At 43.7% G+C, this 23,850-nt stretch overlaps 9 protein-coding genes across 9 annotated transcripts; 5 read left to right on the top strand and 4 right to left on the bottom strand.

The window, feature by feature from the left end:
• Positions 1 to 458: 458 nt before the first annotated feature.
• Positions 459 to 1,324, top strand: O0I10_005098 (uncharacterized protein; the record flags this gene model as incomplete). Its single annotated transcript, XM_058485146.1, has 2 exons — positions 459 to 809; positions 890 to 1,324. 2 exons carry the CDS (start codon positions 459 to 461, stop codon positions 1,322 to 1,324), a joined length of 786 nt encoding a protein of 261 aa, XP_058343973.1.
• Positions 1,325 to 1,509: 185 nt separating this feature from the next.
• Positions 1,510 to 3,229, bottom strand: O0I10_005097 (uncharacterized protein; the record flags this gene model as incomplete). The annotated part of the gene is made up of 4 exons (XM_058485145.1): positions 1,510 to 2,591; positions 2,652 to 2,875; positions 2,940 to 3,075; positions 3,139 to 3,229. The coding sequence occupies 4 exons, from the start codon at positions 3,227 to 3,229 to the stop codon at positions 1,510 to 1,512; spliced, it is 1,533 nt and encodes a 510-aa protein (XP_058343972.1).
• Positions 3,230 to 8,344: 5,115 nt separating this feature from the next.
• Positions 8,345 to 10,653, top strand: O0I10_005096 (uncharacterized protein; the record flags this gene model as incomplete). The annotated part of the gene is made up of 6 exons (XM_058485144.1): positions 8,345 to 8,471; positions 8,539 to 8,957; positions 9,014 to 9,121; positions 9,185 to 9,813; positions 9,874 to 9,906; positions 9,960 to 10,653. 6 exons carry the CDS (start codon positions 8,345 to 8,347, stop codon positions 10,651 to 10,653), a joined length of 2,010 nt encoding a protein of 669 aa, XP_058343971.1.
• Positions 10,654 to 11,439: 786 nt separating this feature from the next.
• On the top strand, positions 11,440 to 12,535 carry O0I10_005095 (uncharacterized protein; the record flags this gene model as incomplete). Its single annotated transcript, XM_058485143.1, has 5 exons — positions 11,440 to 11,578; positions 11,635 to 11,699; positions 11,775 to 11,921; positions 11,993 to 12,322; positions 12,404 to 12,535. The coding sequence occupies 5 exons, from the start codon at positions 11,440 to 11,442 to the stop codon at positions 12,533 to 12,535; spliced, it is 813 nt and encodes a 270-aa protein (XP_058343970.1).
• A 176-nt stretch (positions 12,536 to 12,711) lies between these two features.
• O0I10_005094 (uncharacterized protein) lies at positions 12,712 to 13,809 on the bottom strand (the record flags this gene model as incomplete). Its single annotated transcript, XM_058485142.1, has 1 exon — positions 12,712 to 13,809. One exon carries the CDS (start codon positions 13,807 to 13,809, stop codon positions 12,712 to 12,714), a length of 1,098 nt encoding a protein of 365 aa, XP_058343969.1.
• A 1,995-nt stretch (positions 13,810 to 15,804) lies between these two features.
• On the top strand, positions 15,805 to 16,749 carry O0I10_005093 (uncharacterized protein; the record flags this gene model as incomplete). The annotated part of the gene is made up of 1 exon (XM_058485141.1): positions 15,805 to 16,749. One exon carries the CDS (start codon positions 15,805 to 15,807, stop codon positions 16,747 to 16,749), a length of 945 nt encoding a protein of 314 aa, XP_058343968.1.
• Positions 16,750 to 17,017: 268 nt separating this feature from the next.
• Positions 17,018 to 18,310, bottom strand: O0I10_005092 (phosphoserine transaminase; the record flags this gene model as incomplete). Its single annotated transcript, XM_058485140.1, has 3 exons — positions 17,018 to 17,115; positions 17,173 to 18,197; positions 18,270 to 18,310. 3 exons carry the CDS (start codon positions 18,308 to 18,310, stop codon positions 17,018 to 17,020), a joined length of 1,164 nt encoding a protein of 387 aa, XP_058343967.1.
• A 627-nt stretch (positions 18,311 to 18,937) lies between these two features.
• On the top strand, positions 18,938 to 19,283 carry O0I10_005091 (uncharacterized protein; the record flags this gene model as incomplete). Its single annotated transcript, XM_058485139.1, has 2 exons — positions 18,938 to 19,064; positions 19,126 to 19,283. 2 exons carry the CDS (start codon positions 18,938 to 18,940, stop codon positions 19,281 to 19,283), a joined length of 285 nt encoding a protein of 94 aa, XP_058343966.1.
• An 889-nt stretch (positions 19,284 to 20,172) lies between these two features.
• On the bottom strand, positions 20,173 to 21,504 carry O0I10_005090 (uncharacterized protein; the record flags this gene model as incomplete). Its single annotated transcript, XM_058485138.1, has 2 exons — positions 20,173 to 21,061; positions 21,122 to 21,504. The coding sequence occupies 2 exons, from the start codon at positions 21,502 to 21,504 to the stop codon at positions 20,173 to 20,175; spliced, it is 1,272 nt and encodes a 423-aa protein (XP_058343965.1).
• Between the last annotated feature and the right edge of the window lie 2,346 nt (positions 21,505 to 23,850).

Below are 23,850 nucleotides of genomic sequence, written 5' to 3'. Positions count from 1 at the left end.
CTGGGACCTATCAATTCATCTATAATGTTCCTCCATGTACTTCTTGGGGAAGTTTGGCTTGTGCAACGCTTGTGCGTGTGTGTGTTAAAAGATAAAATCAACACCCGATGTGGAGAAGCAAAGGAGGAGAACATCAATCACCCCGCATTCGAAACGAGCAATGATCATGCGTCGTTGATTTCATGCAAAAGCAAGTACCTAAGAACAAGGTTCATCTTTGAGCATATGATGTTATCCACTTTTACATTGGGATTAATATTGTCGGTTGGACCACGTATACAGCCGACTCGTTTTTTTTCCACCCTGCGGTGTTTGAGACTATAAGCGTAACGGTGGGTGGTAAACCAGATCAAAACGTTTATAAAAGGCCGTGCTCCCCCACCAAAAAAAATCGTTGAGTTTTTTTACCCCTTTGTTACCCATCATCATTACCACTATCTACATTAATACGTGCCTACATGTCGCCCGATGACATTGAGACTAAGACCTGCCACGACCAACAGTCGCAGATGTCGCACGAAATTCAATACATGTCGCCCGATGACATTGAAGCCAAAACCTGTCATGAGCAACCTATCACCTATCATAAAACGTGTCATGATCCACCCATGAATTTTCATCATCCCCCACCTCCTCCACCTATCATTGCCACTAGCGATGTGATTGCTAACCCTGGTCCTCTTGGTCTTTGTGGTCTCGCTTTGACGTGCTTTGTATTATCGCTCCACAATGCTGGTGCTGGTGTTTCCTCCACAGGACCTAATAATGTTGTCACTGGCCTTGCACTATTCTATGGTGGAATGATTCAGGTATGATGATCATGCATAGATATACATTACGCATACTTGAATATCCACCTAATAATAATCATCATCATCGCGACCACCAGGTTCTTTGTGGCATGTGGGAGTTCAAGACTGGCAATACTTTTGGTGCTACGGCATTCGCTAGCTATGGGGCCTATTGGCTCTCTTATTCTGTTATTTCCATGCCATGGTCAGGCATCCCTGGAGCCTATTCAGCTGCCGATCCTTCTCAATTAGCAGGCTCTTTGACTATTTACATGATTGCTTGGGCTATCTTTTCTGGTTTCATGTTGATCGCTTCTCATCGCTCATCGATCGGCATGGTCTTATTGTTCTTTTGCCTGTTCCTGTTGTATGTCCTTACAGCCGCTGCCGAATACAATTCCAGTGTCAGCATTCGCACGGCATCTGGTTGCGTTGGTGTTGTCACCTCCTTTGTTGCATGGTACAACGCCTTTTCAGGTTTATTAACCAAGCAATCCTCCTTCTTCCAACTCCCTATTGGCAGTCTATCTTAACCGAAAAGATTGAGTAAATAGTCCTTAGTTGCATTAGTACCCCCAATCCACTCATATTCCCATTCATTTGTTGTATTCATATCATCCTTCTTGCATGTCTTTTTTATATATATTTTTGCATCCAAAATATACTTTCTACTCTGTACGCAATAGCATTGGATAATATTTACAAGGGAACATTGTTTTTATTCTTCATCGCTAGTCTCTTCCTCTTCTTCATCATCGAAAAAGGACTCGTTGACCCATTCTAGGAAATCTTGATCGATAGCATCGGTATCCTCGGTCAATTCAGCAAAGAGATCACTGCAACCACCACGCTTGATCCATGTTTTCATAATGCGACTCGCTTCATTCTTTTGACCTTGTGCCTTCGTCCATTGTTCCAAAGCCCAAGTGCTATAAGCCCAACCAATCCATCCAGTAGTCAACACCTGACGATCGGTCTCGACCGCACGCTTGAAATAGAACTCGGCGTTTTTGATCAATTGGGATCGATTGCGTTCAGCGACAGGGATATCGAGTCGTGCACGTGACATGCTAAGATCACCCAATTTGTTGAGGATGCTCATGTTCTTGGGCTCCTTCTCCAATGCGGCCTTGAATGACTTGTCTGCTTGTGAATAAATGTGCCATACACTCTTCCCAGTGGTTTCAGGATCCAATGATTGATGATGGGCCTTGGCTTCCTTGCATAGATGATCACCAAACGTGCTCAAGATATCGCCACGATCACAGTGCGTCTCCACATGTTGAGAATCCACATGCTCAAGCACCATATCCAATTGATCCACAGCTTGATTGAAAAGACGATGATCCACCTTGTTGGTCGCCAAGAATGATCTCTCAGCTTGTGATGAAAGGTTTTGTGCTTCCTTCAGGCTGATTTGTATCCTCGCTTGCTTATGCTCCTTATCCTCAGTAGACGTTCCCACCATGAGCCACTTCTCAGCTTGACTAAGGTTCTTGCGTGCCCGACTATAGAGATCCACAGCCGATTGATAAGATGCAAGCATAGATGCCATTGTCGTCATAGCGTCTGCCAATGATACAAGCGTATCGATCAATGAATAGGCGGTTGTCGGTTCTACTTCGGTCACAGTGGTATATTCATCCTTGTTGTCATCCTTGTTGTTCGGCTCATTGTCGGAGGAAGATGTCGATTGTACATTGTCGTCGTTGTCCTTGGGAGGAGCTGCATGTTGATCATTGTATTCCTTTTCTTGCACTGCATAGACTGATTCGAAAATAGAAATAGCTTCCTGTAATGCTATTTGATTGAATGAGCACCCTTACTTTCAATATGCATTGCATAAAATGATCACTTTACCTGTAGCAGATTGTGTATAAGAATTTGCAATCTCCGTTGTATCTTGAAGAAGCTCTGATCTCATATGCAAGGCTTGACCAAGGTTGAAGTGGGCATCCGTCTTTGTAGGATCAAGTGAAAGTGCACGTCGAAACTTTTCAATCGATTGATCCAAGGTCTTGAGCTTCTCCTCTGGTGTCGCATGTGCTGGATAAAAGCCAACCAAGATATACAAGACACGTCCCCTAACAAACCCATACACAATGAGCTTCTTACACACTTTGATGTCACCACCACTCCTTCACTTACCAGTTATAAACACAATCAGCATCCTTATCATTCAATGCAGAAGCTTTGCTGTACATTGTAGCTGCCTTTTCGTAGTTGCGTTGAGCACGTTCTCCAGTGGCGTAACGTTCACCTTGCTCTTCACATGTGATTCCCTCTAATGAAAGTAGATTGGTCAATCAAGGCAAGGTCAAGGTCACGGCTGTGATCGATGCTCTACCTGACAGGAATTCGTCGAATGTCTCGGGGTCTTTTTGTTTCTTCTTTGGTGTCTTTGTTTTGGGAAGCTTTCTTTGTTGAGGTCGGCTCATACTGCACGTGGAAGAGAAAGAAGGAAATCTTTGTTTTTTGCATGACAGGCTCTGTCATTGGACAGTCCGCCGTGTACCACATACCACCTACCCAAATCACACATAGATCAATCCTAATGGCATGGTCAATAACACAACATCCTTTCAATAGTGGTGTATGATCACTGGTAATAAAGTACATGATGAAATTGTGATGGGATGGATACCTTTTTTATACGCCATTAGGCAACGTGTGCTGGAAAAAAGACCTTTTCAACGATGTAAGCTCTGTCGAATGATGATAGGGTGGGCAAGGTTTAATGGCTTAACACTATGTACCTTTGGAGTGATGATCTTAAAATAAGCTCACACCTTATTTATGATATCACACTACAAGCTCGTAGTATTCATCTTTACAGGAACCTACAACTCTCTTTGCCATCCATATTCACAAAGAAAGACTACCTTTGTAATAAGCTGGTATGTAGCGAAAACATCAGTTAACGAACAACTCAACCTATTTGATTTTGAGTTTTTCCACTGTCAGCTTATCGTGTCTTTTTCCCAATTCATCCTTGTTACCCAACCCAATGCATACGAACGATTGTCCTGCTTCAGCCCATCATCCCCATCATCCACCATTCTTGATCCGATGAGATTTGACTGAAAAACGCTCAAACACAGAAACATCATCCAATATGAGAAGAATCAAATTGGTAAGTTATTTGTAAACCTGCCGGCTAATAGCCCATTCCTCCCATTCACCTTTGTTGCCCAAACCAATACATACGATCGATTGCCCTGCTCCAGCCCATCATTCCCATCATTTAACTTTCTTGATTCGAGGTAACCTGGTAGTAAAGGCAATGGCTGTTGTTGGATCATCATTATCATATAAAGTGTAAAATGGCACACACCCTTCGTGAGGATCATAGCTTTTATTTACGTGTACCTACTGTCTATCGTGAGGGTGATGATGACGATGGGTGGATGGGTGTGTGTGTGGGGTAATTGAGTGGCCTCAGTGTAATAGCAGTAGGGGGATTTAAACTTGGGGGACAGCAGCTCCACGACTTGAGACAACGCTTCTCTTGTTTTTCTCCCACCTTTCCTTATTCCATTCACGACATCTCGATCAAGGTAATGTATTATAAAAGAGTGCTCTTGTTGTTTGTGAGGCATTAACATAGTTCTGAACATGCATTGTCAGGGAGTGAGTGTGTCCAAAGTGCCGAGGAATGAGCGTGGTTGGTGGTTGGTGGTTGCCATGGCGATATTGTTGCTTCCTTTTGCTCGTTGCTATTCCCGCTCTACGCTTGGTGTCAACAGGTACATTCAGAGTCCGATGTTGCAGTCGAACTAGTTCCATTGACGTGTTAGTTTGTATAGAGGGCAAGCTTGGCTTCAAGCCGTTGGCTGGTTTGGCGTTTTGTTGCGGCTCAACTATACTACACCATGGCTTTCGGTTTCCAGTAACCACCAACAACGCGTCTTTATGAATATGGAGAAGGCAAGTGGAATGAAACAACAATGAAAAGGGCGTTTATTATTGTATGTGTGTACTAATAATGAATTGAATAGGTTTCTTTGGTCAGGCAATGCAACTCGGGCATCATCATCATCGCTTTGGGTTCAAGTCCCAGCCTGTATCAAGTGGTCGCTGCGTCGCTCTGCACTAGCCAAGTGTGCTGGAAAAGCTTCTTGGAACGCGTCCAGGGCTCTATAGGCCTGCGTTGAGATGAGGATGGGTCGATGACGATGGGTTTTTGGAAGAGCATGGTCACCGTGTTGAGGTAAAACGGGATTTGCAACAGCTTGTGAATGTGTTTATCCAACACGCTCTTCTGGTGATAGGCTCGTTCTTTCCCTTGAGGATCCTTTTCATGAGGTGGGAAATGATTGGAAGGATTGGGGATCATTCTTTCTTTGGAGAGGATGAATGAGAACAACTATGAGCCTGGACTCTACGTAAGTGATGTCCTTCCTTGCCATGGATCGAACTGGCCTTGCGTGGTTCGTGCAGTGCCTTCTCAAGAACAAGGGAGCGCCCGACGTTGCTTGTATGGTGGTGATTTGGTTTGTGAATTCCTTCTGATTTGCTTTCTTCCTTGGAGAGGATCGCCTAACGGTATACCAAATCGTTATCATTCCCGGCATCATATGGTCTAACTTGCTTGCTTTCTTATTTATAGAGACGACGATTACGATGATTACCAAATTCACAACAATGACGATTACGATGATCACCCCATCTACAACAATGACAATGTTGACGACAACGAGATTCAAAAGGAAGCCTGCAAGATCCCATTCTTTTCAACTTGTGCATTTTTGGATGTTTGGTGTGACGGATGAGATTGACGACTGGTGACGAGTACGAGTAGGAATGATGACGGAGGACGACTACGAGGATGGTGGTGGCAATGTACAGTACATAGCAAGATAGCTAGATGAAATAAAGCATTGTTTATTTATTACACGCTTGTTGGAGGGTTACTAGCTTGTGGATTACATACTATTGCTTCCAAGATGGAATAATAAAGGTGGTCCGGTTAAGAAGTACATGGCTTTTGTGACACAATAAGGAGGAGTGGGAAGTGGGATGAGCTTGAGAAGAGAAAAAGTGAAGAGATCCCTCCATTGAGTTTCAGGATGAGTGACCCATTCAATATGTATACGTATCTTTTTACATATACAAATTGGTTTATGCAGCTCGACCTTCTCCTACATGCAAATGTGATACATACCTTGACACACCTTCATGGTTGGATGCTGTTTTACTTACGTACCTTCACAAAAGGCAATCATCGTCATCATCCATTTGTGTAGCAACCTGTCAAGGACGCGTTTGTGTAACCACCACGTGCGGTTTCACTCAGCTCTTCATCTTTCCGTTAATGCAGCCGACACCATCCACTAGGAGAAAGCAACTCCATCACGCTTACAGCATAGGTAAAACATAAAGACGCCTGTATCTCCAAACTTTACAATGAAACGTGTGGTTTTTATTAGAGCAATGTGCTCGGCTTGGCCAACAGCACCTTGTGTGAAAGTTTCGCGTTCAATGTCGCAAACAGCCCAAAAAATATTTTTTGGTCGTCGTCGTCGAAGAGGTCGACCCCCAGATCCACTTTGGCTGGTGGCGGCATTGCGAAATCTGGGATTGGCCACGATGAAGGTGAAACTGGCACACAAGAATTCCTTTGACCCCGACGAACAGGTTGCTCTAATAAAAACCCCACGTTTGATTGTAAAGTTTGGAGATACAGGCGTCTTTATGTTTGTAAGCGTGATGCGATATGTAGAGTGGTCATCGTTCAATGTCAAGTCGCTGGACCCTGGCAGAGCAAAAGATGCAGAAGGTCGTGTTGTTTAACACAGCTACGTTTGCATGAATGGAAGGGTCAATGTATAATTTATTTATGGATTATCTACGGAATAGCTCCTAAAATACCCAGTCTTCCCATTCACCTTTGTTGCCCAAACCGATGCATGTGAACGATTGTCCTGCTCCAGCCCATCATCTCCATCATTTAACTTTCTTGATCCAATAGGATGTGATCGAACAACGCTCAAACAAAGAAGTATCATTCAACATCAGCTCAACCATTTTTGATTTCCACTTCTTCCACTTCTTCCACTCCCCATTCTCAACTCTTGCCCCATTCAAGTATACAACTACTACCTGCAAACGATTGTCCTGTTCAACCCATCATGTCAATCCTGCAATGGCCTTGATCCGATTCCCTATGACTGAATGACAAGTCCATCGCATGTACACCGCACTACAGCACGTGCCTTCCTTGATACTACACACACTCTCGTACGCTTCTCTACCACGACTTGGCATTCCTTCCAGCAGCTGATATCAGCAAGGTCTTCACTTCGTTGTCTCGATTTACTTTCAGCAAGTTGCCTACAGCCTTTGCTACATGAGCAGCAGATAGTCGTCATATAGAAGCAGCTTTATTTACACATAGCGACTTGCTTCAATACATACATCTTCTTATGGATATGGATATGGATAAGGAATTGGTTTGATACATGGGATGAAAGGAATTGCATATATACAACGCGTGGGAAAAGAGGGTACCCATTGTCAACTTGGTCTTGATGCTATCGTCCTGAACGATTGGGGGTATCCATGGCAGTTACAATCATCATCCTTTGTGAAACGTGTCAACCACCATCATCCAACTCCATGTTTTGTGCATAATTGGTCACCACGCATCAAGAACCACCTCACATCCATCCATTCACCTTTGCAAGGCTGCACCTCCAAAAGGATAGAAACCTCTCGTATCTATGCATCTATCTTCTATTAGAGCAATGCATTGTACCTCTCAATTTATCTCTTGTGAATGATGTTGGATTATTAAAGAGCTGCTTTCCTGTAGCGGATACGAGATTGCATTGTCCAACCATTTCGAAGTGTCTACAATGTAGGGCCTCTTCGTGTGTGGGCGTATGGTGCATTGTATCATAGGATGATGGATGGGTATATATGGTAAATGCAGTGATGAAGGAAAAAGAGCAAGCACCTGACTGATTCATGCGTCTTGAACAAAGATTGTATTCGATAGTATAACACACCTCCCTTTGTTTTGTGATTTGATCTTGTCAATAATATACGGCGGTAATAACACGAACATCGTGATGGCTAATACAAGTGATCTTGCTACTGTACTACGTATCAACAATACTTGGTAGCAGGTTTAAAGCATAATATTTGTTCTCATCCAGCAGACACTATGCAGCTGAATGGAGCTGCAAGTGTTAATTTTGATATAATGTGATATCCAACTTGGATATAGAACTCAACAAAAGAATAGCTTGTTGATTGCTTATGTATCCGTTTTTGTCTTTGAAGATAATGTTTTGGGTGAAAGAGATCTGCGAAGAATAACAATCATTGTATGATCTTTGTGATAATAAAGCTTATGAAAGAACTAGCATTGAAGCCATTGGAATGTTACAAGACCAGGTTGCTAAACCGCACTGAATCATTTATAGATGATGGGCACTTGGCAACGTGATAGAGGAGGACAATGCACAAGCAACAAAAAGCACCAGCATTGACGCAAATTATGCGCGCCCCCAAATTTCGGTATTGTCTCTCTTTCATTCTTTCAACCCATGTCCTACACTGCAGCTCTCCAAGAGGCAGACAAAACTTCACATTCTACCCTTTCTTTATTCAACGTGAATGCTATTGAAGACATTGATGGCGATGTTTTGTGGGAGAATTTCGACGCCGTTGAAGGTAAATGAGGGGTGCAATGTGCTTTTCTTGACTTTGTCCTTTTTGACATGCCCTCTTTTCTTCCAAGATTCTTGCAACAAGTTGAATAGAGGAACCAGTAGCTATCTCGATCCCATTGCCGTTGGTGGCTTCATTCTTCGCGAGGGCAGCAGGGACATCGATTGGGTTTGGCCAGTTGTTGATCGTTTGAATCTATCCTTCTTTACCTCTGTCGTGTGGTCTAACAGCGGGTCATACGATGAAGCAATATCCGTTTTTTTCCAGCTGCTTGTCCCTGAACACCTTCATGATCGAGACGAGGTTATTGATATGTTCTTGGATCTGGTGACGAGGCGGAAACTTGGCGAGAAAGGTTGGCCGACTGATGAGTATACAATGCAAGAAGTTGTCAACAAGATGAAGGAGGACATCGAGAATGATATGGAAGATGAAGACCAGTCGTTGCGTGAAAGGGTATTGAATGCCTTCAACAAAAGATATGGACATGTATGTTGCTATGACAGGGATCCAAATGGAGTGTTTTTCATAATACTGCTTGTTAGGTGGATACGATGCCATGGGATGATCTGGAGCATATGACCCATCCCCAACGCATGAAAGAGACATGGTTCAAACTATTACCAATCGTATTGGGTGCCATTGAGAACAAGGTATGTATATGGGATGAGAGGTGGTATCATGTGACAAGTGATATTCATGTCCCTCTTTATCAGGTTGATCTTCAGCAAGCCAAGGGAAATGGAAGCGGCAATGCTATTGAGATTAGCGACGATGATAACGATTCCAACGCAGAAAAAGAAGATGGCCAGGAGGATGACTTTTATGATGCACCAACTTATTTTGGCAACGATGGCGACCGAGAAGACTACAAGTTTGAATCGATAGATGATGAATTTGATGAGTTGGAAGACGAGCACGAGACACCAGATGAATCACATACTGGAATGAAGCGTTCACACAATCAAGAGGAAGATGATGTTGGCCCTGTTGACAAACGTAAACGACGTGAGCCCGTTGTCATATCAGAATGGTCGGCGGTTGAACCAAGTCAAGAATCTTATAGCAATCGTGAAGGCGAGAACGATGACATTTCTGGTGCATGGGGCGAGGACAGTGGATCCAATATTGAGGATGATTACAGGGATGGAGCACCACTATCCGGAGGTTATTCCGTACGAGCACCAGGTTATGCACGACGCAGCACTAGTCACAGCTCGATTAGCAGCGTGCCTCGCTTTCATGAGAATGCATCCTCTTCCCTTGTTGATCCCGACCCACACTTCAATGGAGAAGAAACCAGTAACCATAGCGACAATAGGATGGAGAATGAAAATGGATCAAGGTAAGGTTTTGGTTTACTATCTTTGCGTGTCTTTGAGGAATCTTACCTTGGAATGCTTAGTCAAGCAGAAAGATTACCCCATGGTCTAGCAAAGTAAGAGCTTTCTCATGTTGGCTATCTACTCATCGTTAACGTAATTATCTTAGTACAATCAATCTTGGAGCTGTGTCGCCTATTCCACCGTCTACTCCATCACCTAATCGGTCATCTACTCCATCACCTACTCAATCAGCTATCCAATCACCTACTCGACCACCTAATCAATCATCTACTCAATCAGCTATTCAATCAACTACTCGACCACCTATCCAATCAACTACTCAATCAGCTATTCAATCATCTGATGATCATCCCACGACAAGCAATCTTGCCTCTTATAGAAGTCGAATTGAAGAACGAGGTGATATCGCTAGAAGTGGAACTACGCGAGCTCACAATCCTCTACTGATATCGCATACCAGCAATGCTCAACAGCAGGATGATCAAATCAACAACCAACCAAGCGCCAGTGTTACTGCAACTCTTCCAATTCAACCCCGTCGTCGTCACCATCGTCGTGAATTGCCTGATATTGAGATAGATAACGCCACTGCTCCTGTTCCACAACAGCAAAATGGTGATCGACTACGAAAATTGAATGAATATTGGACGGATGAGGAGGTTGCAGCGCTCGATGAAGGTCTCAGAACGTACAGCAGACGATGGGTTGCAATCAAAGCAAGGTTTCCCGATACCCTTCGCAACAGAACGAATGTTCAATTAAAGGACAAGGCAAGGAACATCGCACGACAAAGGAGAAAGGAAGGATTACCGCTGGAGCATTATGAAGGCTGTGGATAAACGCGAGGCTTCGACACATTTATGTACACAATCAATCATGTAGTAGCCATTTTCACATATACCTATGCATACATTTGCTCTTTTTGTCTTTATATGACCCATGAATGATCATGTTGTATGGCAACCAAGGGTGGATTGGGAATACTTGTATGAGGAATATGGGTGTACCGCTGGTGGGGATGGTGACATGATGTTGCTTCAGATTCTATTGAACGATGCATCATTGGCATTTGATGAAGCGGTGTAGTAAAGGAATAAGAGTGTGTGCGTGTGTGTGTGTGTGGAGCTAGCCATCGCCATATACATGTTGATCATCTTTGCCAATTGTGGATGCATACACAATTCAAGAGAGCAGAAACCAATGATGCAAGTAATACATACATGCATGTTTGGTGCTGGTGGTTAAGCATTGAATTGGCATTTATTGTATGTATCCCCAATAAATATCTATTCTACAATGCTCTATGATTGCCAATCCCCTACTCTATCGAACAAGAAGTTGTCTCGATAACATTATTATTTCCTCTAGCATTCTGTCAACGTTGGTATGTCGTAAAAAGACCATCCCCTTAAAACATTGCACTGGTTCTTCACATACCCATACCCATGTGCTGGGAGACAAGTGGTAGTGATCATCATAGCGGTTGACTATGGCATGTAGTCAATGGAAAGATATGGTCCATGATAGTAATCGATAAAGACATTGGGCTTTATTGAATGGCATGTGTGGAGCAATTTAAAGCTGGGTTACCAAAAGTGGAGCTCTGCTCTTTCACCTCTTCAACCATGCCCCGCTTCGACTACACCGCCGCCATTGAGGAATTGCAGACATTACGCACCACCAACGAACGTCGTTCAGAACATGTCGCTGCTTTGGGAGCAAGGCTCATTCGCGAAAAACACATGGCCAAACTCAACGATCAAGGTACAACCCCATTTCCTATAAACGCGACGTTGCCCAATCTGACGCTTGTGTTTTAGTATGGCCTTTGTATGAGCAAATCACTATCGCAGCACTCGATGTCAACGATTTCGAACTAGCCGATGTATGTATCAAAAGGAAGGGGGGAAAGCTATGCGTGTACGTATGTATTCAACGAAACTGGTATACTTCTTGATAGCATTGTCTTGGCCAACTTGAAGCACGATTTGGTGATAACTCCATGCGACTTCAACGGTTAAAGGGGATGCGATTGGAAGCACAAGGCAAATTGAGTGAAGCCCAAGCAGTATACGACAAGATCTTAGAAAGGGATCCAACCCATATGGTAAGTTGTTCTTTCAAAGGGTTACCAAATCATCAATGTATTGATCCATCATGGTACGTGTATATGCATAGCTTACATCGAAGCGACAAATCGTACTTTTGAAAGAAAGGAACCTGAACGAGGAAGCGATTGAAGCCCTTGTCAAATATTTGGATACCTATTATGATGACCAAGAAGCATGGAGTGAATTGTGCAACATGTACCTGGATCAGCATCTTTACGAGCAAGCTGCATTCTGTTGTGAGGAATTGATCGTGCAGCAACCTGCCAACCACATTTGGTACTTGAAATACGCCGAGATTCTTTACACCATGGGTCAATTGGCATTGGCGCTCAAGCATTATTGCAAAGTACTTGAATTATGCACCGATCATGTGCGTGCCTTGTATGGACTTCATCTGGTAAGTTGGCGGTTGTGACCTGGAAAGTTGGCCAAATCTTGTTTTTGCCACTCTAAAACACGCATTTTCTTTTATACGTAGTGTGCAACAAAGCTATCCAATGTCGACCATGCTACTGATCTTCATGCTTTGGCCACTGAACGCCTACTTGCCGTCTACAAGAATGGATCCGAATCTACCCGTAAACTAGTACAGGATTATCTCAGCATGTAAATGATGTGAAAAGCAATTCCTTTATATTCAATGAAAAGTAGTATAGTGTACAGAAAAAGAGAACATTCTGGGTATAACTAGAAGGTGATGCAAGGGGGATCAAGGGATATCTTGTTGTATAATGTTACGTCTTTTTCGCGGCGAAAAAACAAGGTTTGGGTGCATGTATGTTGTGTTTATGCATTGGCCAAGGAAAACACGGTCATCCGCTGTTCCGGAAGAGGTGCACCATCTTTCAACACTGGATCAAGCGCCATGGCTCGTGTAGCTTCGGGTGATCCCGATTTGCAAATAACAATCTCAACATCCTTGCGATCAAGTTGCGTAGCAGCATCCAAGATGATTTGACGAGCCCACTTGTTCTTGCCGCCCATGCCACCAGTGACATCAACCACACCATTGCCAGCCTCAACCATGGTTGGATGAGCTTGTCGACGGCGTTGTTTACGTGCAGCCAATGTCTTTGCCGTACTGCCATGTTTATGCAAAGGTTCGCCACCACCACCACTTGTCACATTGTTCATAGCGATGGGATCAATAAGCATGTGTTTGAATAACTTGGGTCGACGATGATCACGTTGATTAAGAGCGGCTTTAGGATCCATGTCAAAGATACCTTCGACATCGGTAACAAAGACACAACGAGTGACGTTGGGTAGCAACATGACGAGCTTATGCATGACAACATCACCAGAGAGAATCGTGCAACCAAGAGTGCGGTCGAGCACAGCATCACCGTGTAACAATGGAATAAAGCCGAGTTTCAGGAGTTGATCAGCACGTTGCGCTAATGATTCAAAACACATTGTCGAGCTACGGTCACCATTATCGGTTTCCACATGATCGAAGGGTGAAAGGCTTAATACGGGTAATCCTCGTTGCTGCAATCGGCCAAGAAGTTGAAGATGCAACTGCAGCAGGCACTTGCGTGTATGGGCAAACCCAGCTTTTTGATGCTTCCTTGTAGATGTAGGCACCTTTTCATCATCATCACCACCATCAACGGCTGCTACTTGAGCATCGGCTGCTGTCAAGGGTGGGGTCGACAATCCTGAATTCCATCCTTCCTTGAGATTGTATTGACGTGCTTGTGGATGACCAAAACTGCCAGCGCCATGAATGAGAATCACTTGGTATCCGGAAGCTGTAAGGCTCTCATACGCATGTTGGATTTGAAGCATCAACGCATCCAATGCCGATTCTTCCGCAAGTTGGCAAGAACCCTTCTTGTTAGTGATAGCTGCACCTCCAAGTTTAATAATAACAGTTTTCATTTTCGAGCAAAAAGGGGATAGATGATGGTTGTAAAATGCGATGATAGGCAAGGAGGAGGAAAAAAAGAGATTGTGGGTGGTAGTAGTGCAAAAGAAAAAGAAACCGGTTTCCAATTTCTCTTCCGATTGTTGAACCTGGGGATTCAAATATAAAGGCAAAAAAAATGAGGGGAGCCTGAATTATTGGTATGTGTGTATGTGTGTGCTGTGTATGTGTATCATATCATGCTGTACTCTCCTTCCTCATCCTCCTTGCTTATCCCTAAGCTGAGGATGGTAGTAGCACCATGTGTATCCATAACCTTGAACTTTAATTCTTTTAGAACCATGATCGTGATTAACTTGATCATCGACGGATGATTGCCGATGTCGTGTGTGTGTGTATGGCAACCGCGTGTCAGTCAATGGACATGATGATCGAGACTCAGCCTCGAGGAGAACATGATGAGCATGGCTAGTTTCACAACCTTACGAGTATGGGAACGAGCACGGACAAGAGCGAAATAAAGGCTCAATACAGCTTGTGATGCTGTCAATGTTGTTGATTACTTATCGATTGGCCTGTGCCCAGCAAGCAACAATTCATCATCCACCCATAATGCTTTCTGTACTACCCTTTAGCCTCCCTGTTAATTTGTAAAAGACCAATGACAAAGCTTCTTTACCACACACATCATCATTGACGATTATATCTCGATTGCCGATGCTCATTAATCTACTTTGATGTAATAACGAGATCATCACCGAAAACAAATCCTAGGAATCGGTTAAGGGGGGAGAGGGTTTGTAGTGGTGAGGAAAGCAAAGAGATGCAGGTAATCACCTAAATTAGGAAAAGGGACTTTGTGAATCATGTATTTCCACATTATACTAAATCCATAGAGATAGCGAAGCCGAGACTGCACGTATGCGTTGCACAACAGCAATCAACATGTCTCTTTGTTTCTTCTGCAGCTTGATGGTGGATCTCTTTTCGGTAAATGCCTTTCTTTCCTGGTTCATTGTTTTTTCCCTCTTTGATCCATCATCTCCTTCTCTCGTATCATCAAAAGTACGGCCCAACTTTCTTCATTTGGCTGCCTGCCGAAATTTGGCTTTGTCGATATACTGTCATCAGCTCCATTATGCTCCTTAAAGCCATGGAAACACAACACAACATACACTTACGCACGCTTTTTTCTCCTTTCCTTACGTATGTGTCAACGGCACCAATCCTCTTTTTTGTATCATTGCTTGGTCATTATCAGCAACAGGGAAAGAAAGGAGATGGATTTAGGGATGATGATGATGTTGATGATGATGATCAACACTCTTCTATTCCATTCCAATCATGATCCCCATATGACTCATTTTTGACGGGTGGATTGACGTTCGTGATGTTATGCTCCAATATTAATGCTGTCATTTAAGAAAAAACTCAAAGTCTATCATACATTGCTGATCGTTTATGCTTTTGCTAGCTGCAGGATTATCACCATTGTTCTCAAAAAAGCTCATGCGCACACTCTATCTCTATGCATGTGAGCGTGTGTATGCGAGATTAGGTATCGCCTATGTCGAGTCCCTTGATCTCAGGAACACGCACACACACACACACGTTGACTCCCTGGGTTCTTTGGTTCTTGGCTTTTTCTTTTCTCCTCAAGGTATCGGCCAAGACCAGCGTTGTGGCCGCATTGGGCAATAGCAAACAACACCCTACACACATACGGGCGACAACACTGACTCAAAGGGAGTCTGACATGATAGAGAGGAAGAGGGAGGGTATCCAACCAATGATAGGGGAATGTTTAAAAAAAATGAGGAGAAAGTGTATTCGATAGAGTAGATGGCCACAGCAGGCACCCCATGAAGAATCTCCTTTCCTTTTGTAAGGGTAGCCACCTCAACAATGGACCATGATCATGACCTTATCCAATAATCTGTTTACATAAAAACTCATTGTGCACGTTTTTTATGTTCCCTCTCTCTTTACAAATCCTCGATGTTATTTCAATGATTATACCTTTTGGAAACAACTCATTATCCCCATCTTCCTTTTCGGTGCAAAACAGCGGCACCATGACGAAGGAGACATTATCACAACGACACGAATGCCCAAGCATGACGCGGCAATTCATCCAAGGTCCCTGGTGGGCATCACTCTATCGCCGTGGTCTTGTTCAAAAGAGCAATATCGACAAAAAGGAGATCTACTCGCCACCTACCACACGTATCGCAAGCAGTGTTCATTTGGTATCATCACATGTGGGCCTTTTTAGCTGGATCCGTCAACCGATTAATTGGATGAGGCAATATCAAGATCCATCATGCCATCCTTTTCCAGAGACGACAGAGGAAGAGGATGACGTCATGTCACCATCATCTGCGTATTCGTCGTTTTCCACATCCACAATATCAACCCATTCAAGCATTAGCACTGTTGAAGATGAGCTTAGCGAACATGATAGTGGCTGTGAGCTAACATCGCCTTCAAGCTTATATGGTGGTGAGGGCGGCGTTGCTACGCATTTTGACAAGCAATTGGATTTTGATCCCGCACCAACAAGGTCATGGCCACCAGAATCCCAAAGCTCGGTTATTACGCAGGTCGTACAAGAGCTGAGTCCACAGTTGGCTGATGCATGGCATAAGCATGAAATGGCTATGAAACAGTATCGGCAGCAATATCCCATTCCTCCAACTCAACGTCGCAAATACATCAAATCCTCCAAAAGACGGTATCAACAAAGGCGTAAATCACCCATGACCGCATCTCCTCGTGTTACTCCTTCATCCCTCATCTCCTCCTCATCATCATCGACAACAGGTGGTGGTGCCACCACAACACGTAGTCAGCAATTGGTGGATCTTGCTCGCAGTGCCTTAGTATACTTTGAAAATGCGTATGGCCATATACCAGATGGCATGTTGCCCATGTTACGTGAAGCAGCTGCATAATGTAAGTTACGTTATGCCAAGGTTGAGACTCCTATTATGTATATGTGTGTGCTCTCCCTTTCCCTTATTCATCGTGTATCGGCCCATCTCTCGGTTCATGTATGGCTTGTAAATACTCAAAGATCCACAACAGCTTAATAAAAAGTACCTATTGAATGAATAAAGAAGACGTAATATTCTTTTTTATTACAAACAGTGATGGATGAATGTGACCCTTGTACTTTTTAAAAACAAGATTCTATTGATACATGATGGATGGAATGCAATTTTAATTCGAATGCTCTTGTTGGAATTGTTTCATGTACTCGATCAGCTTTTCAACGTGCTCTTGGGGCATAGCATTGTAGATAGACGAGCGAATACCACCTAAAGACACCAATCAATATCCATCCATATCCTTTCCCATGTCCAGGATTAACTTACCAGTAGAACGGTGACCTTTAAGCTGAACCATGTTGCGTTCTTCAGCACCCTTTAAGAATTCCTTTTCAAGCTCTGGAGTATTCATGGTAAACACGACATTCATGCGGCTGCGGCATTGTTTATCCACGGGGCTCTTGAAGAGGGACAAGGAGTCAATGGCTTCGTACAGCTTGTCAGCTTTGGCCTTGTTACGCTTTTGCATGCCTTCTAGACCACCATTTTGAAGGATCCATTCGAGAGTGAGGCTGACCATGTAGATAGCGAAGGTGGGTGGTGTGTTGTAGAGGGAGTCATTATCAGCCAATGTGCGATAATCCAACATGAGAGGGCGCACGGGAGGATCATTGAGACTTGCTGGAATGAGATCCTTGCGAATGATGACAAGAGTAACACCTGCAGGACCAAGGTTCTTTTGTGCACCACCATAAATGACACCATACTTTGACACATCCACGGGTCGACTCAAAAAGTTGCTGCTCATGTCTGCTACCAATGGGACACCTTCTGGTACTTTGGGTGGCTCCTGGAACTCAACACCATGGATCGTCTCATTGTCACAATAATAAACGTATGCAGTGTTGCTAGGATCTGGAGAAAAGTGTTGCTCGGAAGGGATGCTGCCAAAATAGCCCGTTTGCTTCTTTGCATCAACAACGCGATTCACGTGCTTGAGTCCCACATGGGGCGCCAATCGCTCAGCTTCTTGAACAGCCTTATTGGACCAAGCACCCGTAACAAAGTAATCGGCTGTGATATTGTCAACTGATTTGCCCTCTGCGCGTAATGCTGCCTGCTTGACAGCCAACAGGTTATACACCAACGCCGAAAACTGGGACGTGGCACCACCTTGCATAAACAGAATCTCGTAATTGTCAGGGATACCCATCAGCTTGCGCAAATTGGACTTGGTGCGTTCAAGGATCTCGGCAAATGGCTTGGAACGATGCGACAACTCCATTACAGACATGCCGGTGTTGTTGTAGTTGAGAAGCTCCTTTTGAGCTCTTGCAAGCACCTCCTCGGGACTACCACCCCCATGCGAATAGAATAAGCAACGTACACATCTTCTCACCCATTTGTTCATAATAAAGACTTACATCTTAGCTGGACCAGCACCAAAGTTGTAAACAGTATCCATCGCGTCGAATGGGTTGATTGATTGATGATAAAGAAGAGAGATAAATCCAAAAGTAGATCTTGGGTGTGTGTTCTAATCTCTTGCAAGCTGAGATCGATTACACTCCGACGCCTTTTGTGTCATTGTGATTGATCCTTGCTTTTACTCGCCATCATCAATTAGCCAACATCCCCCTCCCTTTATCCTCATCCTCATCCTCATCTTCTTCTTTTCAAGTGATGATGCCATACACCCATGTTATCAATCATTGTTAAAATAAACAGATTTCACGTGGATCAGAATTCATGGAAAATGGTGATGATGCTGAGTAAAAGTGCAAAGCAGTAGTAAACAAGTCCCGTGTCGGCCCATTGGAGATTAAGCGCGGCACAAGACTACTTGACCACCACACAACAATGAATTGCCTACTTTGGTGCCACCACGAGACCATCGAATGAGAAGATAGAGGTATCCAAAAATCAAAACAAAGCATCATTTGAGAGTGTAAGCAGAGCAACAAAGAAAAACAGTTGTTGTGTCTCTTTCTTTTCCTCTTTCAATATCCATTCCACCCCAAGTAGGTAAGCCTTTTTGTGTGTGCATGAATTATAAACATCAACTAATAATCCATCATGTTGGAAATAGACCATGTCCACTATCTCTCCAATCCATCCAGCTTATGCAACACAAATGGGCGCTTTACCACCCAACATGCTCACACCTGCATCAGGCATGGCTCCTTATTACCCGGGAGCAGGAATGCCTTATTCATCAAGTATGTGTCTGGCGTTGATGCATCTATGATAACCTTTTCTAATATGGATACCATTTACTAGTGCCTTCAATGATGGGAGTACAACCAGCAATGGGTGGTGGAACGCCTTACTATCCGCCACCACCAGCGGCGGCACCACTACCCACCGTCTACGGGTATCCACAACAAACACAACCAGGCTGCTTGGATCATCCCGAAGGATGCTGTATTGGCTTGTAAGCAGTGAATTATACATATGGATTGCATTAAGATTCTAATTCCATATGCAGATTAGCAGGAATGTGTCTCGTTTGCTGTTGTGAAGAAATGTGCTGTTGCTGATGAACAACGAGCAAGCCTACAACAAGAGAAGGTCATTTCTTGATCCACATGACAAGAACGACAATTCAAGCATCCATATGCATGTAACCATATATAGACTTTTTACGACGTGCTGTCAATCAGTCAACCTTTGTTAGAAGAAATAGGATCATTTTATTATTAAACGTGTACAACTTATTATGACGGAAGAGACATGGGAGCATCATCACTGTGGCTCTTTGAAGTATGGCAGCCTTAAAAGCGCCTTGTGTGATCTAGAATTGATCCACGTATTGCATACTACTTGAGAATTGGCGGTGAGGTGTGGTACAGATTTACAACCTGTCAAGTGATATGATGTTCCTCGGAAACGGCATGTACTTGACCGAGGATCGGAAATCTCATGTCCTACAACACAACACTGGGTATGGATGATGATGATCCATTACCTTTTTGTGTGCTTGCATGAACCGATACACACTTTCGTTTCAATGAGTTACACGCTCCGCAGCAACAAACGTAATAGAACGATGAAGGTTGAGGCAAAGGCAAGCATATGATAAAAATAGTTAATGCCATATGACAACAGAAACGCAGGCTGAGTCATCCAACAACGGGACCCCTATTGAAAGTAAATCTTTGCTTGTTCATTGAAAATGTATACAATGCTAATAAACTAAGGGTATAAAAATGAATGTATGCGGTGCTCATTGTACGGGCCTGTCGCCATGAAAGAGAGAGAGAGAAGGAATATACGTAGATACAAGATGATGAAAAAAGGGAATGGCGTCGGGAATGTGTAACATTTCTATCCAAAGGTGCTCACGACATGGGCTAATTGCAATAAGCCATCCGAAGAAGAAGAAGAAGATGGTGACGAAGATGGTGATGTGGAAGGCTGGTTGTTTTGATGCTGCTGCGTTGAAGGAGAAGGAGTCCTACTATCTCTTTGTTGTTGTTGCAAAGCCATCCCCATGGGCTGTTCATTAATTGATGGTCCAAGGAGTGTAGTGGGAGCAGGTACCTGATTTGTATTGGTTGCTTCCTCCAATGAAAATGTCAAAGGACGATGTTGATAAAACGTAGCAGTGGTTGTATGATGATGATGATGATGATTCATTTTAGTTATCGGTTGTTGTTGCTGTTGCTGTTGCTGTGGAGATGGTATCGATGACAACGGATGTAATTTTGAATTTGGTAATTGTGAATGGGGATGATCTGACAGCGATTGCTGCTGCAATGATGCTGATAATGCCGACAAATCATGCTGCTGCTGATGCTGCTGATGCTGGCCTGCAGCTGCTGCAGGGGATGAAGGTGATTGTGAACGACCCATGGAGTGATCTGGAGAAGCAGTGGATAATGATGGTTGCGGTGGTGGTGATGAACGACGTGATAGACGATAGTTGTTGAGATGTTGATCAATGGTTAAAGGTCGTTCTACACCAAAAGGATCGGATCGGATACGATGATGTGCATGTAATCTAGGACGTCGATTGGCAGCATCCTCATCCATCACATTGGTAGCAAGGCCAGCATTGCTTCGTTTATGAGATCGTCGTGATTTGGGTGACATGTGAGTACGATAATGTTGCATCATGTTGTCTTGACGAGAGAATCGTGATTGACAACCTGGGAATAGGCATGGAAAGTTCTTTTCCCCGGTATGAATACGATTATGCCGTGCCAAATGTCCACTGAACAAGATATACCATATAAGCATACATGGTTAACAATACACTTGATCCACCATATACCTTGTAGTAAAGCTCTTGTTACAACCAGGCTCGGTGCAGTGATACTTGCGTCGACTTGTAGTGGTGGTGTCGTTGCTACCACTTGCTGCTGATCGTTGTTGACGATACGACGTCCATTGCGTAGTCGAAGAGGTTGGGATGGGAGTTGCTGGTAGAGCTTGATTGTACATTACAGGCTGATGCGTGTTGGCAATGGGTGGTGAAGGACCTGTAACATGGTGTTGTTGCACGACGTGTGGTGGTGTCGGCGTTCCTCTTTTTTGTAGGTGGTGTTGTTGTTGGTGGTGGTGGTGGTGATCAGGAGTAGTAGTTGCTTCATTATTCAGCAGGCTGACTTGACGACCAGATGAATCAGTGACTGAGAGAGCTTCAACATTCTTCATAGTAATCTAATCCTTTCAAGTCAAAGAAGAGTGAAAAGAGCGAAAGAATAGAAACCACAAAGCAAGATGGGAAAAAAAGAGAGGCACAAGAGAGAGAACCTGCAACCAATGAGGATGTTGACCTCCCCATTTCCCTTTGTACTACCTTCCATTATGACTAAACCCGAGGGTTGCCATTGACCCTTAATTCAACACTTTATTTCCTATACCTTTGTCTTTTGTTTTGTAATGTTTATATGTATACATACATGCGTTGATGGATTATTATCAACAAAAAGATGCCGTCGTCATGGCAACCGAATATGGATGTGGTAAGCCATTTTTGCTGAAACAAACGAGACGAGTTCAGGGCACATTTCCGGTGCATATACTGTACCGCGGTAGGGCGCTTAGCTAACCCGTTGTACATAGGTCCGAGAGCGCGGTTCGTGGGTCTTCCTATTTGTGTATTCATCCTCACACAAAAAAGTCGGGGATGTCCTTCATAGCTTTGTTCTATTCTGAGAGAGGCAAGCCCCAATGTAACATCGTTACGACACAATTGGCCTAGTGCATGGTGTGTTGAAAGATAATGCGATATCCACGTCGTCCAATAAGAATAGAGTGCAAGGATCGACCAAATATGCAAGCATCCATATCCTCTTACCTTTTGCTTTAAAGAATAAGAACAGCTACATGGATTACATACAACGTATCTCAAACAATCGTTGTGTTGGTGACGGCTTGACTTACCACTAGTAGACGTATGACACGAGATGCCTCATTACAAATGATGTCAGCAATGGATCAGCACCACCATCCTTCATCAATGATGCTTTGCTGACAAAAATACACACATCATGTGCGGTCTATTAATGAGCTTCGACATGCAAGATATGGATCGGATCTAAAATGCAATCATCCCATTACGACAAGTACTACCCGCTTCCCATCATTCTTCTCAGGATGAACTTTTAAATGCTGCAATAATAGTAAGGGGGCTTGCAATGTCTTCGTAAACATGGTAGATTCTACTACCGGTAATGGGATGAAATATACATCGTGACAGGCCATCCACGTGTGTACATAGTATTATTTGATGGGGGAAGGAAATAAGCATAATGATGATGATGGGTGAATGTTAAAGCTCTCGTGTAATGTAAAAACAAACAGTTTCCCCTCCCCCAAAAGAAAAAAGAGCGCTCATCGATATACTCGTACCACCATTATGAGACATGGGATGCGGGGAATTTGCTCTCCCGTCTCAATCCACACAACATGATGGTCGTTGGCTTGGGCTTTTATTTTTCACATACACAAAACAGCGGATAATAGGTGAAGCGATCCAATATGGCAATTCACCGAGGATACTGCTTCCTAAACGAGCACGCTATTTGAGGGCAAGCCATCATGGCAATAGGGTCAGCGCCACAATGCACGCTGAACATTCATATGTCAACGCCTCACTCAACAAATGTATAGATCTCTGGCACGATGAAAGATCAAATCCATGGATACATACATAGCCTACATGCTTGGAAGCTTGGGTTTTCCCTCAATCCTTCAATGTGCAACATCGACATCTTGTGCCTGTACAAATAGGTTGTCATCAAGTAGTTTATAGTTCCAGGTCCACGTTTTCTTTATGGTAAACACGGGATTGCTTTGGTAATTGATGCGTGAGAGCATAGTGTAACAACATCCAGAGTAGGCAATAATGGAAGCATGAGTCAATGGATTGGGGTCATCCACGTTTATTGAGCAATGGCAATATCTCTTTAGTTATTGGTGGGCGTGGTACTAGCATGTTCATGGATACTTAGCCCTCGTAATGCAACCTCATGGCCCTCTTGTACATGCGTATTGGTAATATCCAACGTCCCATTCCAAATCCACTCTGATGGTCTCCTTGTATTCCTGAATGCGCTCGCATGAATGACTTTGGAGTAAGTTTACAACGTGAACACTGTACCTTTTGAGCCAATACCTTTGTTCTTGAAACGATCCTTGAGCAAAAACTACAAAGACAAAGAGCTATCACTGTATCTTTCCCATCAATGCTCCTGGAAGGTCCATTTTCCAAAAGGAATACTGTACCTGCTGGGTACCTCTTGGAATAAACCAACATCTTGATAGTAGATCAGGCCTTTTTGTCGACACCACTTGTGCCCGCCGTGAAGACCGCCGAATGATGAATGGCCCATCCCTTGATCCAGCCTTGCATACATGTTCCTTCCCAGTTGATGATCCTTTCTTTACAATGGTCTGCGGCGATGTTCATTGTGCTTGCGTATTCCTGCGGTGATTGTCTCCAGCTTTGCTTGGTCCTCTTGTTCATTGATCCAATCCACCGCTATATCCACGAAG

Source organism: Lichtheimia ornata, assembly GCF_029851405.1.
Source record: "Lichtheimia ornata isolate CBS 291.66 chromosome Unknown scaffold00020, whole genome shotgun sequence".
NCBI lineage: Eukaryota > Fungi > Mucoromycota > Mucoromycetes > Mucorales > Lichtheimiaceae > Lichtheimia > Lichtheimia ornata.
Note: the sequence above shows the minus strand (reverse complement) of the source record. Positions and strands in the feature narration are given on the sequence as shown.